The sequence below is a fragment of the Solanum lycopersicum genome, chromosome 5 (genome assembly GCF_036512215.1).
Source record: "Solanum lycopersicum chromosome 5, SLM_r2.1".
NCBI lineage: Eukaryota > Viridiplantae > Streptophyta > Magnoliopsida > Solanales > Solanaceae > Solanum > Solanum lycopersicum.
In genome coordinates this window covers 62,372,179-62,387,356 of record NC_090804.1, presented here as the reverse complement: position 1 = coordinate 62,387,356, position 15,178 = coordinate 62,372,179, and the positions used below count along the sequence as shown (strand labels likewise).

At 34.9% G+C, this 15,178-nt stretch overlaps 2 protein-coding genes across 3 annotated transcripts; one reads left to right on the top strand and one right to left on the bottom strand.

Moving 5' to 3' along the window:
- The first annotated feature begins 227 nt into the window (after positions 1–227).
- LOC101250220 (calcium-dependent lipid-binding protein-like) lies at positions 228–8,334 on the top strand. 2 transcript variants are annotated; one of them, XM_069298119.1, is made up of 12 exons: positions 228–394; positions 612–732; positions 2,260–2,361; positions 2,798–2,848; positions 3,337–3,457; positions 4,493–4,614; positions 4,760–4,858; positions 6,448–6,532; positions 6,626–6,701; positions 7,065–7,290; positions 7,368–7,532; positions 7,615–8,187. In XM_069298119.1, the coding sequence occupies exons 2-12, from the start codon at positions 628–630 to the stop codon at positions 7,969–7,971; spliced, it is 1,509 nt and encodes a 502-aa protein (XP_069154220.1). In that variant the 5' UTR covers positions 228–394; positions 612–627; the 3' UTR covers positions 7,972–8,187. The 2 variants fall into 2 exon arrangements, with proteins under 2 accessions (XP_069154220.1, XP_004240281.3); XM_004240233.5 differs by having other exon boundaries at positions 254–394; positions 6,448–6,528; positions 6,619–6,701; positions 7,615–8,334.
- A 674-nt stretch (positions 8,335–9,008) lies between these two features.
- LOC101250509 (putative late blight resistance protein homolog R1A-3) lies at positions 9,009–14,315 on the bottom strand. Its single transcript, XM_019213802.3, has 3 exons — positions 14,148–14,315; positions 9,553–13,197; positions 9,009–9,410 (listed from the first exon to the last, which is right to left on the bottom strand). The coding sequence occupies exons 2-3, from the start codon at positions 12,511–12,513 to the stop codon at positions 9,387–9,389; spliced, it is 2,985 nt and encodes a 994-aa protein (XP_019069347.3). The 5' UTR covers positions 12,514–13,197; positions 14,148–14,315; the 3' UTR covers positions 9,009–9,386.
- Positions 14,316–15,178: the final 863 nt, after the last annotated feature.

Below are 15,178 nucleotides of genomic sequence, written 5' to 3'. Positions count from 1 at the left end.
CTAGTAGTATATATATATTGAACATATTTGAAAGTGTCATATAGAGGGAGTATATGCCTCAAAATTCGACAACTCCTAAATTGAGGGGACAATATCTACAAGACATGTGTGTAGAAAGAGTCATATAAAACTGAAATAAGGTAAAACTTCAAAAAAATTTAAAAACAAATAAATTGCATACATAGAAACCGACAGAGAATATCTGAGACTTCAATGCAGAATGAAATAGAAATAAAATTCCTCTTTGTAACATTTCTGAATAAAAACTATATCTTTTGTTCTGAGAATCATCATTTTAGCTGACACCCTCTTCTTGAAAATAAGGCAAAAACAGAGAAAAGGTGAAAAAGTTTACAACTTAACAAAGGGGTTGAAGAAAAAAGTTGGAATCTTTGTAAGTTTTCATGTTGGTTTTCTGTTTTCTTCTGAATTCTTGTGTTTGAAGGAAAAAGTTGGAATCTTTTTTTATTGGTTCTTGAATTTTACTGCAAGTTTCCATGTGGGGTTATGTTTTCATCTGAATTCTTGTGTTTGAAGTTTGTTTTTTGTTTGTTTTTGGCTGGTTTGGTTAATTGTGAGAACATTGGTTTTTTGTGCATCTTTGGTTGTAGTGATACAAGAAATAAAATGGTGTTGATTGCTGGGATTCTTATGGGGATGATCTTTGGGGTTGGTTTAATGGCTGCTTGGAAATACATGACGAGTTATCGAAGCACTAAACGAAGTTCAAAGGTATGATTTTGATGAATTATGATATGTTTGAATGATCATTATCATTTTTCTTTGGTGATTTTGGTGTGTTTACTATTTTAATGTTTTTGGGATGAACATCATTAGGGGAGGAGTAGTTAATCACGCATTGTTGATTCGGGAATGTTAATAGTTCAGTTGATTTAGTTGGTATTCTTAGCATGACGGATATTGAATAAAGGGACGACCTAGTGGGTACTGATTTAACGGAAGCATAAAGGAAGACGGCCAAAGGTTATGTTAATAGAGATGGCTATGAGACTAGTGCAAACAATATGTTGAAATAGTGATTTAGTAGTCTGCTTTCTTTCTACGGACTACGCTCTGCTGGTGGGCATCACTATTTATCATGTCACGACGGAATTCCAGTTTGTTTTTGAAGGTGATCAAAAAGATTCAACTAAGAAAGGAAAGATCGAGATCCAGCGAAGTGAAGATCATTTGCTTGGAGAATAAAGTGGGTCAAAACTTTTCCCTTGGTGGTGAGATTTGATCTCCACCTTGTAATGAGTGGTGGAGCCATAAATTAGCAAAGGGTGTGCAAATTTTCTGGTCAGTTGTGTTAAGGGTGTACAAAATTAAATATACACGCATAATAGCTAATATTTAACATATGTACCCAATAATTTTTCGACAATGGGTGGGAAGCAGACCACGCTTCGCCACCTAAGGTGGCTCTACCTCTGGCTTGTAATCCCCTTCCCCTATCCCCATTTTTTTTTCAGAAGGCATTGTTGACTCTTGTTTATAATTTGTTTAATAATAGAATTGCGATGACTAATTTAGGTTGCATTGAATGGAATTGTTATGAAAGGTTTCGTATAGCTGACTCCAACTCAAAATACGACTTTCTTCTTGGAGGAGAAATGCTCTATAAATTTTCTCAATGTGAAATGGATAGCTGTCAGTTGCACACGGAGCTTTACTTTATTCACTCCCTCAGTTTCAATTGTTTGTCTTACTTCCCTGTTTAGTCCGTTTCAAGAAAATGTCTCTCTTTCTTTTTGCAACTCTTTAGTTCTAACTTTTCTAATGATATATTTAAGACCGCACGGTTGAAAGACATTTTGGTACATTTTTGCATATCTTTAGTTTAAAACCACAAGATTCAAAAATCTTCATTATTCTCTTAAACTTCATGTCAAGTCAAAAAACAGACAAATAAATTGAAAAATGGAGGGAGTATTTATTCTGATTGGTAAAATAAAACTATTTCTGAAGATGAAGCAGGTAGGAAGGATTGCAGATATAAAACTGCTTTCCCTCTGGTGCCTCTGTGATAGTTTTGCTTCTTTGTTCTCTGCCTTATGTAAGTTTCTCCTCAATTTGCTACTAGAGTAGGAACTAGTCACTGGTTGTTTTCATACCAGTATATTGATTTACGTGGTTCTCTTTATTATGCTTGTTATTATGATGCATCATTTATATTTCAGAAGTGGTGCAGCTGCTTTTCCTTTCTGAAAGACTGATTTTTGTCTCATGTTTTCATTGTATTTACTCCTTTGACAGGCAGTGGAGGTTAATCTAATGAGCTCCCTCAGTAGGAACGATCTAAAGAAAATGTGTGACGATAAATTTCCTGAATGGATATCATTCCCAGTTTATGAACAGGTTATGGGATTCAATTGTTTGTTTTTTCCCTCATATAGTCTTTAAAACTCGCATTGTTGTCCGTCTTTCAACAGAATACTCTATCCAATAAACTAACTTTAACTGAAACCATTCTATAGAAAATGTACTTACTTTGGAGCGGAATATTTTTATGATGGGAATTTTATGTTAGCATGAATAAATAGTTTCAATATCATGGGAAGAACCCTCAGAATTACTCGGCTGGCTTAATGTATATTTGGATCGGATTTATGATTGTTACTTGATGAGTTAGAACAAAAAACACATTGCTAAGTGGTGATCAATGCGAGGAGAGGTGTTTTACTAGTTAGGGAGCTATATGCCGTTTTCCCTTTGTTTTTTGTTTAGCTGCGGGATTGGTGAGGGTTGTTGAACTTTTAAAAGAATATTTGTCTCATGCTGTCTCGCGCTGCAGGTGAAATGGTTGAACAAACAATTGAGCAAACTTTGGCCATTTGTTGCTGAGGTAAGCTTTTGGCTCTTGCCTTGTGTAATCATGTCATTTTTGGTAACTTTATCACCATCTGGATTTTGTACTATGAACTTCTAAGTAAACCGTGTTAATCCTTAATAAGGCTTCAATGCTTGCGAGTGGCTCATGGTTAAAAATAAGCCTGGAAATTTGGTCAAGTGTACATTGGAGATGGATGATTCTGTTTATAGATATGAGAGAAGGAGGGGGTATTGGTTACAGATTTCGTTCAATGTATTGCTCGACGCAATTAAGTTGCATAGTTTCTTTCCTATATTGCATCAAATATGGCGGTTACTCAGCATGAATAATTTATACAATGAAGTTCACATTCTTCATGTGCAAACACTTGTATCGACGCCAATTATTCAGTTAGAGCAGTAACATTAGTAGTTCCACTAATGTGGTTGAACGAAGTTTCTCCTTTCCAAATGCCATGTAGGGAAGTCATTAATCTTATCTCTTAAATGTTGGCTATGCAGGCAGCCGAGGCTATAATAAAAGAATCTGTTGAACCTCTTTTAGAAGACTATCGACCTCCTGGGATTACTTCATTGAAGTTCAGTAAATTGTCCTTGGGAACTGTGTCACCTAAAATTGAAGGTAGCAACATAATAGTCATTATTACCGATCACCCAAAAAATGAATTATTTCATTATTCTGATTTTTGCTTTATCATTATACTTTGTACTGGGTTACCTATTAGCACATTCTTAGTTCTTTTTTTAAAGAAAAAAAAACTATGTTATCATTGCTAATCATCTTGTACTTTGGTACTACATATGAGTTGTTTCATATTTGTAGAACAGTTTGGTGACTTGATCGGAGACAAAAGTGTCAAGTTTCATAAGTTTTTGCAGCCTAGTTTCTGTTATCAATTCGCCATACATAAGTACATTAAATTAGCTAGTTTTCTGCATAACTCACTCTGGTCCAATTCTCAGTAGACCTGGTTGCATTATTCCCAATACAGTTTCTCTGTTTACATTTTGGAAAAGAAAGTCAGTTTGCCTTTTTGAGTTCGCTGCTGCTGCTGTCTAGTTTTCGAGCTTTGAGATTCATCTGAATCTTCTTCAGTTAATTTATACTGATGATCTGATTCCAAAAAAAAGTGTAGTTAGCCATCATCTTATGCTGGAAACCACTAAGATATACAAGATGATTGTTTTCCAATGACTTCACTTTTATAGATAATGTTGAGTCCCACATCGGTAAGATGAGGATTAGTTGGTCACTTTATATGGTCTTAGAAAATCCTCACCTCTCAGTTCTTTTGTTAATGGTTTGACAAGTCACCTGAATGGACATGGAAACACAATCTAGTGATTTGGGGTTAATGTTTTTGCAAATATTTAGTGATCATGGGGTTGTGATTCGGCTAAAATTGAGAGTGGGAGACGAAGAAAGAGTGAGCCAGTTTCTATATCTATGATACCTATCTTTGTAACACACAGTTGACCAAGAGATAGAAAATAATTTTGATATGACATACTTCATGTCAGTGGAAACAAAGTAATCCACAGAAAGCTTATCTCTCGTCGTTGTAGTGTTGCATCCCCGATAATACATTTAATGATTTGGTTTCAGTTGCATGTGTTAGATTCCTTTTTAGCCTTCTTTTTTGGGGGATAAATGCAGGTATTCGTGTTCAAAAATTTAAAAAAGATCAAATTACTATGGATATTGATCTTCGATGGGGTGGTGATCCCAATATCGTTTTAGGTGTGCAAGCTGCAATGGTTGCTTCTATACCCATTCAGGTAGGTGTCTAATCTCTTTCACCTGTCGTCAGATCCAAAGAAAAGAAAAAAAACAAATATTTCACCTCTCCATGTTCCTCTGACTAGTGAGTTATATGGATAAAGAGATTTATTCTAACTATCGTCCATCGCAAATTGGTTGCAGTTAAAAGATCTTCAGGTCTACACAATTGTTCGTGTTATCTTCCAACTAGCTGAAGAAATTCCTTGCATCTCTGCCGTTGTTGTAGCTTTACTCTCTGAGGTATACACTAATTCTATTGCTGAATGTGCTTCTTCTAGTCTTAGGTCCCTTTAAATTGTGGTCCTTTTAATACTTTGCACCCTTCCCCTCTACCTCCTTTCTCCCCCAAACAAAAGAGAGATACCGGGAGAGGGTGTGGTTCGTCTTGATATTGGTTGTATCAGCTTTTGGGTTCCGTTAGACTGTGTTTTGATAAAACAAACATCTTGGTTGAGAGACTTGAGTACCTCCTTGGCTAAGCATGTAGAAACATTTGTCGACATGCTATAGTAAAAGTAAATGTTGTGTGAACACTTCATCTAACATTTCTCATAGGCCATAGTCATAATATACTTCTTGAATATTTTATTATGTTGCAAAATGTTTCTGTCTTTTTCTTATGCAATTCTATGGGAACTAATTTTTGTGTAGTGGCAGAACTGATCGCTTAAAATGAACCGAAAAAGGTTAAAAAAAAATGCCCTTAAATTATGTGGATATTCACTATATTTGTCCTCCGTTAATAGTCTGGTCTAATTATGTGCCCTTGTTGTTACTTTATTGGGTAAGAAAATGCCCCTATTTGACACAAAACTTAAAGCGAGAACACTCGTGACTGAAATTATGCAACAACTTGTGAAGTTGCATTTTAAAAAGCAACTTGATTGAATTGTAATGATTGTTCTTTTCACCAATTTAAGGCATGACATATAGCATATTTAAGCCATTTTCCAGCAACTTACTATTTTTTACAATTTAAATTAGAAATTCTAGGTAAAAATACTACTACAACCATAATGTCATAAAGCAGAAAACTCACTACATTGATTCAAATTGCAAAATATCTTTACATTCTCTTAAACCACTGAAATGTCATAGATTCCATCAACCCGCAAAAATAAGAGAGATTCACGGAAGGACAGGTGGATGAGCAATGTTATGGTTGTCCCTACCTTTTCTGAAAAATAAGATTAAAGCACGAGAACTTAAATTTAAATGACATTCTCCCTCACTAACAAAAAGTTTATTAAAAGTCGATAAGACAAATTGTTCCCGTGTGTAATCATTATATATCCTTAATTAAAAAAGAGAATTCACATGTAATTCAGAATTGATGGAATCCAATATTACTGTATTTGTGATTTGATCGAATGTAAAGATACTTTGTGGTTTGAAGCAATATAATGAATTTTCTTATTTGACGACATCATGGTTGTTGTATATTTACCTAGATATTGTTATTTAAATTGTATAAAAATGACATGTTAAGTTGCTTAAAAATTGCTCATAATGTGCTCTGCCTTAAATTGGTGGGAAAATTCGTTACAATTCAATTAAGTAACTTCACAAATGCATCTTTACAAGTGAGTTCATAATTGTAGTTAGGTACTAATTAATTGGACAAATTATGCCCTTATACTATGTGTGTAGGTCCAAATATGCTCTCGTTTAGTTTTTGTGTGAAATAAGGGTGTTTTGGGCTCAATAAAGAGAATTATCGAGCTCTGTTGCTTTCATAACATAAAATGTGCTACCAATTAAGTTCTCATATTCTCGTGATTACTTTCTGATGTATGTCAATGTAAATGACTCCTTGTTTGTTTTTTCAGCCAAAGCCAAGAATTGATTATACTTTGAAGACTGTTGGTGGTAGTTTAACAGCTCTTCCTGGAATTTCGGATATGATTGATGTAAGTGTTAAAAAATTATTCTCTTGCTGGTCATTTCTTGCTCGAATACTTTCTCCGTAGACTGACTCTGGATCTGTTTCTCATTGAAAGGACACAGTAAACTCGATTGTTACTGATATGCTAGAATGGCCCCATAGAATTGTCGTTCCAATTGGCGTAGGTGTGGATACTAGGTATATTCAGTTTTAAAAGTATTTTAGTCATTGATGATGTTAATGTTTTTTTAGGGGTGGATTAGTGACAGCTGCATTTCGTACCCTCTCTTGGTACAATCTGTTATTAATTCGAAATTATATTGTTATTAGAATTGTCAGCATTCAACACTCGGTTAAGTTTAAACACTTATAAATATTATAGAAATCTTTGGTGTGATTCGTCCTTCCTTTGGTCATGTGTCACTTCAATTTGAAACAATACTATTATTTGTCTTTGTTCCGTCAGTGTTGTCTTTTCGATGGGAACGAATACTCTGTCTTGTAACATGTCTTTATTATATTTTTCATTTTTAGGTGACGTTATTTCTGTGTTTCATGCAGTGATTTGGAGCTTAAGCCTCAGGGAAAGCTTATAGTGACCGTAGTGAGGGCTAATAGCTTAAAGAATCATGAAATGATTGGAAAATCTGATCCGTATGCAGTTGTATATATTCGTCCACTATTTAAGCTGAAGACGAAAACCATCAATAACAACCTAAATCCGGTTTGGGACCAGACGTTTGATTTGATTGCAGAAGACAAGGAGACTCAATCTCTTATCCTAGAGGTCTAATTTCTTTACATTTTATTTTAGCCTCTATCTGTACGGGTTTCCATAACCGTATCCATGATCATTTTGAACAGGTATTTGATCAAGACGTTGGTCAAGATCAGCGGATGGGGGTTACAAAGTTGCCTCTGAATGAGCTGGTAGCGGAGAGTCCAAAGGAAATTGAATTAAGGTTACTGCCAAAACTTGACATGCTTAGAGTCAAAGATAAGAAAGATAGAGGAACTATCACAGTGAAGGTAAGGTACACGACAAAGTCTACATGTTGCGCTATTGAGGTATTATGCTCTTACGTATTGATTGCTGTCCTGAAATTTGCAGGTATTGTATCATGAGTTCAACAAAGAAGAGCAGTTAGCTGCTGTGGATAGAGAGAAGCAGATCGTAGAAGAAAGAAAGAGGCTGAAGGCAGAAGGTGTCATCGGCAGCACTATGGATGCCCTTGACGGAGCAGCATCACTCGTAGGCACGGGGCTTGGTGCAGGAGTAGGTCTTGTCGGAACAGGGCTAGGTGCGGGTGCAGGGATGGTAGGTAGTGGCCTTGGAGCTGTTGGAAGTGGCCTAAGCAAAGCCGGTAAGTTTATGGGGAAGACTCTCACGGGGCAATCGAGGAACAAGAGTGGTTCCCATAGTCGAGTAAACTCTGTTCAAGAAAATGGAGGTGCAAAGCCACTCTAGACTATGACTTTGTGATGTTGGCTAGTTTTGTGAAGTCGAAACTATCTAGTGTTTGGAAACCAGTCATGGGAGTTGATTCAATGGACTAGCTTCGTTCATTGGGGAGCTAGTTGAATAGTATAGGCCCCTCTGGTGAATAAAGGCAAAAGTAAACATTTTAGAAACCTTTGGGGCAAGTATGGATTTTCTTATAAATATATTTAATGTCTCTGTTAGTAAAAAGGGGGTGTAAGTAAATCATTTCATAAATTACAGGGTAAATTTGTGCTAAAAGGTTAATCTTAGGGCTCAAATTTCTAACTGGGAATAAATATAAACCTTTTCGCGAAGTATAGATAAATATAATGCAAAAGCTTTGCTATATTTTCTTCGTTCATTTTTGTTTGTCATGTTACATTTTTCAAAGGTCAATTTGACTGACTTTTAAACTGAAATTAGATTACATTAATTTGGTATTTTAAACAAACAAAAATAAGATATTCAAAAATATATGGAAAAATATTATAAATTGCAAAAAAAATTCATATCAGAACGATGAAAAATACATGTAAAATGTTAGTAAAAGTGTTTGATTCTAAGATAGAGAATTATGACAATTAAAAATGGGGAGAGATTTAGCATTTGTTTGGCTATGATTGTGAGAAAATTGGGAAAAACTACAAAACCTGTTTTCACTATTTGATAGTTATCCATTTCAAATTTTTTTCCCATTTTTTTTATTTTTATAAGAACAATCCCATTTATTTCTTGTTATGCTAGAATTCAAAAATGTTAAATAAGTCAAAACTCATTTGTTTTCGGTTAATATAGTTGCATAGAAGTTGTACATGAGTTGCATGTAAATTGTAGCTTTTTGACTGGATTTCTTAACCAAAAAAATGTACACATTGTACATAACCCAACCCAAGTATATATACTAGTTTTCTGATACTTGTCATTTACATCATATGTATATTAAATATAAAGTATATCTGAACTTTGAGCAACCCAAAATTATTTGAGTTTGTTAATAAGGGGAAGAGTAGAAAACTCGTAGCTTAAAAATGAGAGAAAACTCCTTTATTTATAGTGCAAGTATGAATAGGTGTTTTGTGCCTTATCAAAATAGTTACGACTAATCAAAAAGTCATTCTCAAAATACCCCTTCTACTTACTTCTACCAACAAGTAATCATTCCAACTTTGAGAATGCACATCTACACACCTCAAACTCATCAGACACTGTGGCTCGTGGACACCGTCCAACGCTGACATAACACATATTATGAAAGGTGTCTAGCTAGATGATATTTTGTAAGTTAGGGTGTGTTTAGTTAAGGTGTACTCTATCCATATCTATCATGTTATGCATGCCAATTTCAAGTTAGGTATTGGAACTTACTTGTTTCATGTTTTATGGTAACTGAAGATTACAACTTAATATGCGCTAGCTCGATCTCTCTGCAAAGATGATTGTATAAGTTATAAGCAATATTGGAAAAAACATAACATTTCTGAAAGGAAATTTAGTGTAAAAAAGATGAAAGTTAGTGAATTCGTATTTATACTCGCATTCTTTAGATCAACTACCATGGAAATGTACCTCAAGCTTGTCTTCTCCGGTCATTTCTTCAACATATTCCTTAATATTGAAGATCGACTCTTTAAGCTGAGGGCTGTACCATACATTGATCAACTTTAATGACGCAATATCTCCAAAACTGTCTGGGATCTCCATAAGCTTATCACAGCTATTTATATCAGGTTTCTCGAGCACGGGGAAGGATTTCTCTGCATCAACCTGCCATTCAGAAAATTCCACCCTACCCAATTTTAGAAATTTGAGATTCTGGAAGGTGATATCTTCCATGTTCCATTCTTTCCCCTCCTCGATGATTGCGTCTTCTAGACTTAGTTTTTGAAGGTTGGGTAGTCTAGCGATTCTTGACATTGAATCGAATGTCAGAGCGAGCCCTTGCAACCTCATTTTCTTCAAGCTCGAAGGGAAGCCTTGTGTATATTCATTGAATGTGTCCCAAGAAGAAGATAAACGGAGTTCTTCAAGTTCGTTTAGGACATCCAATCTTGGAAAACAAATCTTCTCTGCTGAACAATCTGATAGTTGTTCTATACAGACTCTAAGGTTTTTGAGATTAGGAAACCTTTTGAAAATATTCTCCGTGTCTTCTGAACCGTGAAGGTAGAGCTCGTGTAATGTTCTCAAATTTTCTAACCTTGAGTCCTTGGCTAACACAGTTGGTTCGTTGATGTACGGGTCATAGAAAGAACAAACGTTAATGCGCACATCTCGTAGCTTTGCAAGACTCCAAAAACAAGGAGATAGGATGTATGATCCCTCTGAGTTATCCACCAACAGAGTTTCTAGATTGCAGAGGTTTGAAAATGACGGAGGGAGAGCTTTTGACTTCGTCTGAATGAATAAGTACTTCAAATGAACGAGCATACCAATTTCATTCAGCAAAGAATCAGTCAATGTTATGTCGTGTAAATCCAAACTTTGAAGAAGCCTCAAGTGTTTTAGGTGACTGTTGTAGGGAAGACAATGCTCATCAACCTTCAGAGAGAGGAGGTGTTTAACATAAGGATTCTTCATTTCTGGATCAAACACGACAAAAATTTCATTGAATTGAAATAGATATTTATCAAAACGAATGATCATTCCACGTGGCATAAGATCCGAAGAAGAGGAAGACGGAGCTTTTGAACCTCCTATGAAGTGAAGCAACTTTTCCTTTCTAGATTTTATATAACAAAAGTCATGCACAAGATCATGAATTTTGCAAATAGAATTATCGAAAGGTATTACCAAGCTACTGGAAATTAACACATCCACTACTTCTTCTGCACTTTTCATCACAATCTGCTGCACGAGTCCTTGAGAAATCCACAGAGCTTTCAACTCAGAGATCCTTATATCTTCATCCTTTGGATAACTTGCAAGGTAAACCAAACACGGCTTTACGTGATCTGACAAATGGTCATAACTTAATTGTATAATCTTCACAACCTCCTCTTCATCCTTCAAAATAAAGGAACTCAGATTATTGAGAACTTCAAGCCACAAAGTCTCTTTCTTTTCCTTCCTTGAAATGACTCCACCAATTAGATCAAGTACTAAAGGAAGCCCATCACACTTTTGAGCTATCTTTTCTCCGACATACTTTAGTTCATCAGGGCAACGTTCTTCTCCGAATACACTTTTCTCTAATAACTCCCAACTTTCATCTGATCTTAGCAATCGAAGATAAAGAGGATCACTGTGGCATTTTCCATGCAAAGCAACTTCCTTTTTCCGACTTGTTAAAATAACTCTGCTTCCTTTCTGTAATTCAGGAAAAGGTCTGGTTAGCTCATCGAATATTGCAGTATCCCATATGTCATCCAAGACAATAAGGTACCGTTTTCCAAATAGTTGTTTCCGCAGCTTATCAGCAACTTCATCATCTATGTCCTTCTCATTGAATCTTTCTTTCAAACCAATAACTTGATTGAAAATTTTCTGCAACAACTTTTTCTCATTATGTTCCTGGTCGACTGTGCACCAAGCACAAACATCGAAATGATCAACAATGGACTTATCATTATACACTCTGTATGCCAAAGTAGTTTTTCCAAGCCCTGGCATGCCGACTATGGAAATGACATCTATCTCAGCTGGTCCGCTGGTGAGCTTCCTAATTATCCACTCTGTCTCCTCCTCAAAACCTACAATTATTTTACCAACTGTACTCAATGAGTTTCTTTCAACCGGCTTGTTGGGAGTGTTTGCAGTAATAATACTGCTTCTCTTGGGAATCTTCTCTTGTACCTCTTTTTTGACAAGCTTGATCTTTTCTACGGTATCAGGAAGTATGAAGATAAGCTGCAATAGACCATGATATCGGGCAAGAATTGAGTTAATGACATGTTCCGCCTCATATGCCACATCTAGAACACGAGTCCAAAGATCTCTATGCAACTCTTGCTCAGCATACCCGAAGAACGATCTTATAGTTTCCAGGTCTTCTTTCACCTGCTTAATTTCTTCTTTTATCAAAGCAACTGAACAAGCATTTGAATTGACCAAGTCATTTAAGTTTGTGAGTAGAAGAGTCATGAAGAGCGGTCCATCACTCATGGGGAACCGGAGCTGAGATGAGTCTGCACAGGCTTTCAAGAAAACATTCTTGAGATCTTCCTTAAGGAATTCAATATTTTCCAGCAAGTTTAGACCTGTACCACTTGTTGCATTCATATTCTCTTCTAAGTTGCGAACAAGAATGAATACCTCCTTGGTAAGTTCTCTAACACGTACTAAGAGAACAGACAATTTGTCATGACAAATAACGTCTGTTGGCATATCAGTAACAATAATCAATAGGAACTCTATCATGACATGAATGTTACACGTAGAAGCACTAGGAGTAACAGAACTAACCATGTGCTCTTGTAGATGAATCAGAGATTCTCTAAGAATGTCCGGAGAGGCTTCTACGAGCTGATTGATGAAACGTCCAACTTCTTCCGACTTTGAACCTTTCAAATTTGTACAACATATGTGCATAACCTCCAGTTCAACAGGAATAACCTCCACAAGTAGATTAGCTAGCTTGGGGTTAACTCGACAGATATCTGATTCATCTAATCCGTCAAGTTGACAATACAAAAGAGTAATTCAGAAACTTACAACTCTCTGAGCCATAAGTTGAAGATGGGGTATGACATATTCGATTGTCTCATACTCAACGCAACCATTTACTTTCAACCTATGGAAATCTCGTAAATTGCCAAACACATTCTGAAGAAGCTCATATTGAGTCATTGATGTAAAAATAAACTCAGAACACAACTTGGGTAGATATTGAAGATACATGAAGATGGCATCCAAAAGTTCAACCAAACGATCCTCGGTCGTGGTTACACGACTTGGTTCAGCATAGATAATATAACTTTTGATATTCTCAAAGAGGTCATGATAATTCATATTAACGACCATGTCTTCTCCATGTCGATGCAAAAGTGACTGAACCAGATCATGAATCTCATTTGATATGCAAGATATTTTGTCGTTACAACCTTCCGAAAAGAAAGAGTAATAAAGATGACAAAATGCGGACAGAAACGTCAGCTCCAATGTCAAATCTTCAATTTGATCTATGTCAAGCGAAGTTAAAACATACCCATTACTTAACCTCTCTATGAAATCTATAAGATTGACAATATCCTCGCGAAGTACAACGGATGACACCTGCCAAAACACCAATGTTGTTTCAAATTATGTTAATACATAGATGGTCTAGTTCAGATAGAAAAAGGGAACACCTGATAGTTACATGATCGTTCATATCCAAAAAGGGAACAACAGACAGTTGAGGTGTGAAACTCACGAAAACGTGATAGTTCAAATAGAAAAAGGGAACAACTGATAGTTGAGTTGTGATCAAACTCGCGAAAACGTGATAGTTTATGTATGTTTTGATTATAACTCTAATTTTCAGTCTTAAATTACAACAGGCAACTATCACAAGTGCAGAAGACATTCTCCAGAATAGCCTAATAGAGAAGCCAAATGTTTGTCCTGTTACACCTCAATCCTTAAAAGTCTGGTGCACTAAGTTCTCTCGTTATTTACGCGCTATCTCTCTAAAAAAAGTTCCGAACATGTTTTACTTAGGCCACCAAGGCCCGATTCTCAGGATCTAATACAAGGTTTGATTATATTCTTTCCCTTATATTCATCTTCTTCTTTTTTTATGATCATGGTGTCCAGGCCAAATTTTACGCATCTCGACTGATTCCACGGAATACTTACCACCTCCCACCAGTAACAACCAACAGGTACCAAGAAACTCTGGCCACTAAGGCTAGGACATATTGGAAGGATCACCTGGTATTTTTTGTCTCACTGTGTTTTGAATCTAACACCTTAGGGTTTTCAACCACCCTTATATTCATTTACCTTGCTATTTTGTGATTTATGTCATTTCATTTAAAAGATTAATCTAATTCGCGTCCTAAAATGAACTTAATAAATTCAACTATAGCAAATGATTTAGTGTATAGATCAGTTCATCTTAAATAAATAAAGATTAAACCATCGATTGTTATAAGTTACAACGATTATATTCACCATCTAAGTTACATTAAACAATAAATTATGTGAATGAAAAAAATAATTAAATATTATATGCAGCATACCAATGATTTGTTATCTTCCCCTTTTGTTTGTCCTTCATTTTCTTTTCCTCTTTCCATTCTCACTTATCAAGCCAAAGTAGTTTTAAAAATAAAAAAATCCTTCCTTTCAATTCCTCAAGAGAAACAATTTACATCAAACTAAGAATGAGGGAAAATTAAAGGTGTAATAAGAATCTTTTCTTTTCCAGTTGAGAGTTGTAAAGGGCTTAAAGATAAGTCCACTAATAAACTTTATTATGTAAAAGGTACCAGTATTGTCACTTGTATGAGGGTCTCTTTGGCTGCTATTTGAGGAAAAATTAAAGTAATGTGTTAAGAAAATTTCAAATTTAATTTTTTGGATGAATTTGAAGAAATTGAAGATAGTGAAATTTAAAAACTCAAATTCTCACCAATAAAATAAAAATTAATGTAATCAACCCATTTTGAGCTATTAAAATTTAATTGATCTTATTTATTACACTTAAATACATAATTTAATTTAACTATTTAAATTTTAGTCATTAACTTATTTTTTTGGAATTTTATTTTTAATCACGCAATTCTTAATTGTTAAATATATTCATGTTTACTTTTTAAACATTTAATGTATCTGAATACTTAATATTTATAATAATACTAATAAAACTATCCACACTTCACACACAGAAATTTAATATCACGAAATTTATAAAATAATACTTAAAATCTATCTGTCATCAACACTAAAGTAGTATATTATTTTACATACAAGATTACATAGTAACGAACACTAATAATGTAAAGGAAACGAAAATTATTGCATTTTATCATTTATCCTTAATAATATAAGTATAAATTAATGAGTATAAAATACATATCAAATTTGTAGCATAAGCAATGTTGTCAGTGAGCCACTCAAGAGGAGCTAATTACACAAATATTTAATTGTGAAGAAGAAGAAGATGTTCAAAAATTTTATTGTTTTAAAATGAGAGAAAATATCTCTATTTATGACAACAAAAGGTAGTGTGAACAAATATTTATTGTGTCTTATCACAAAGGTTACAACT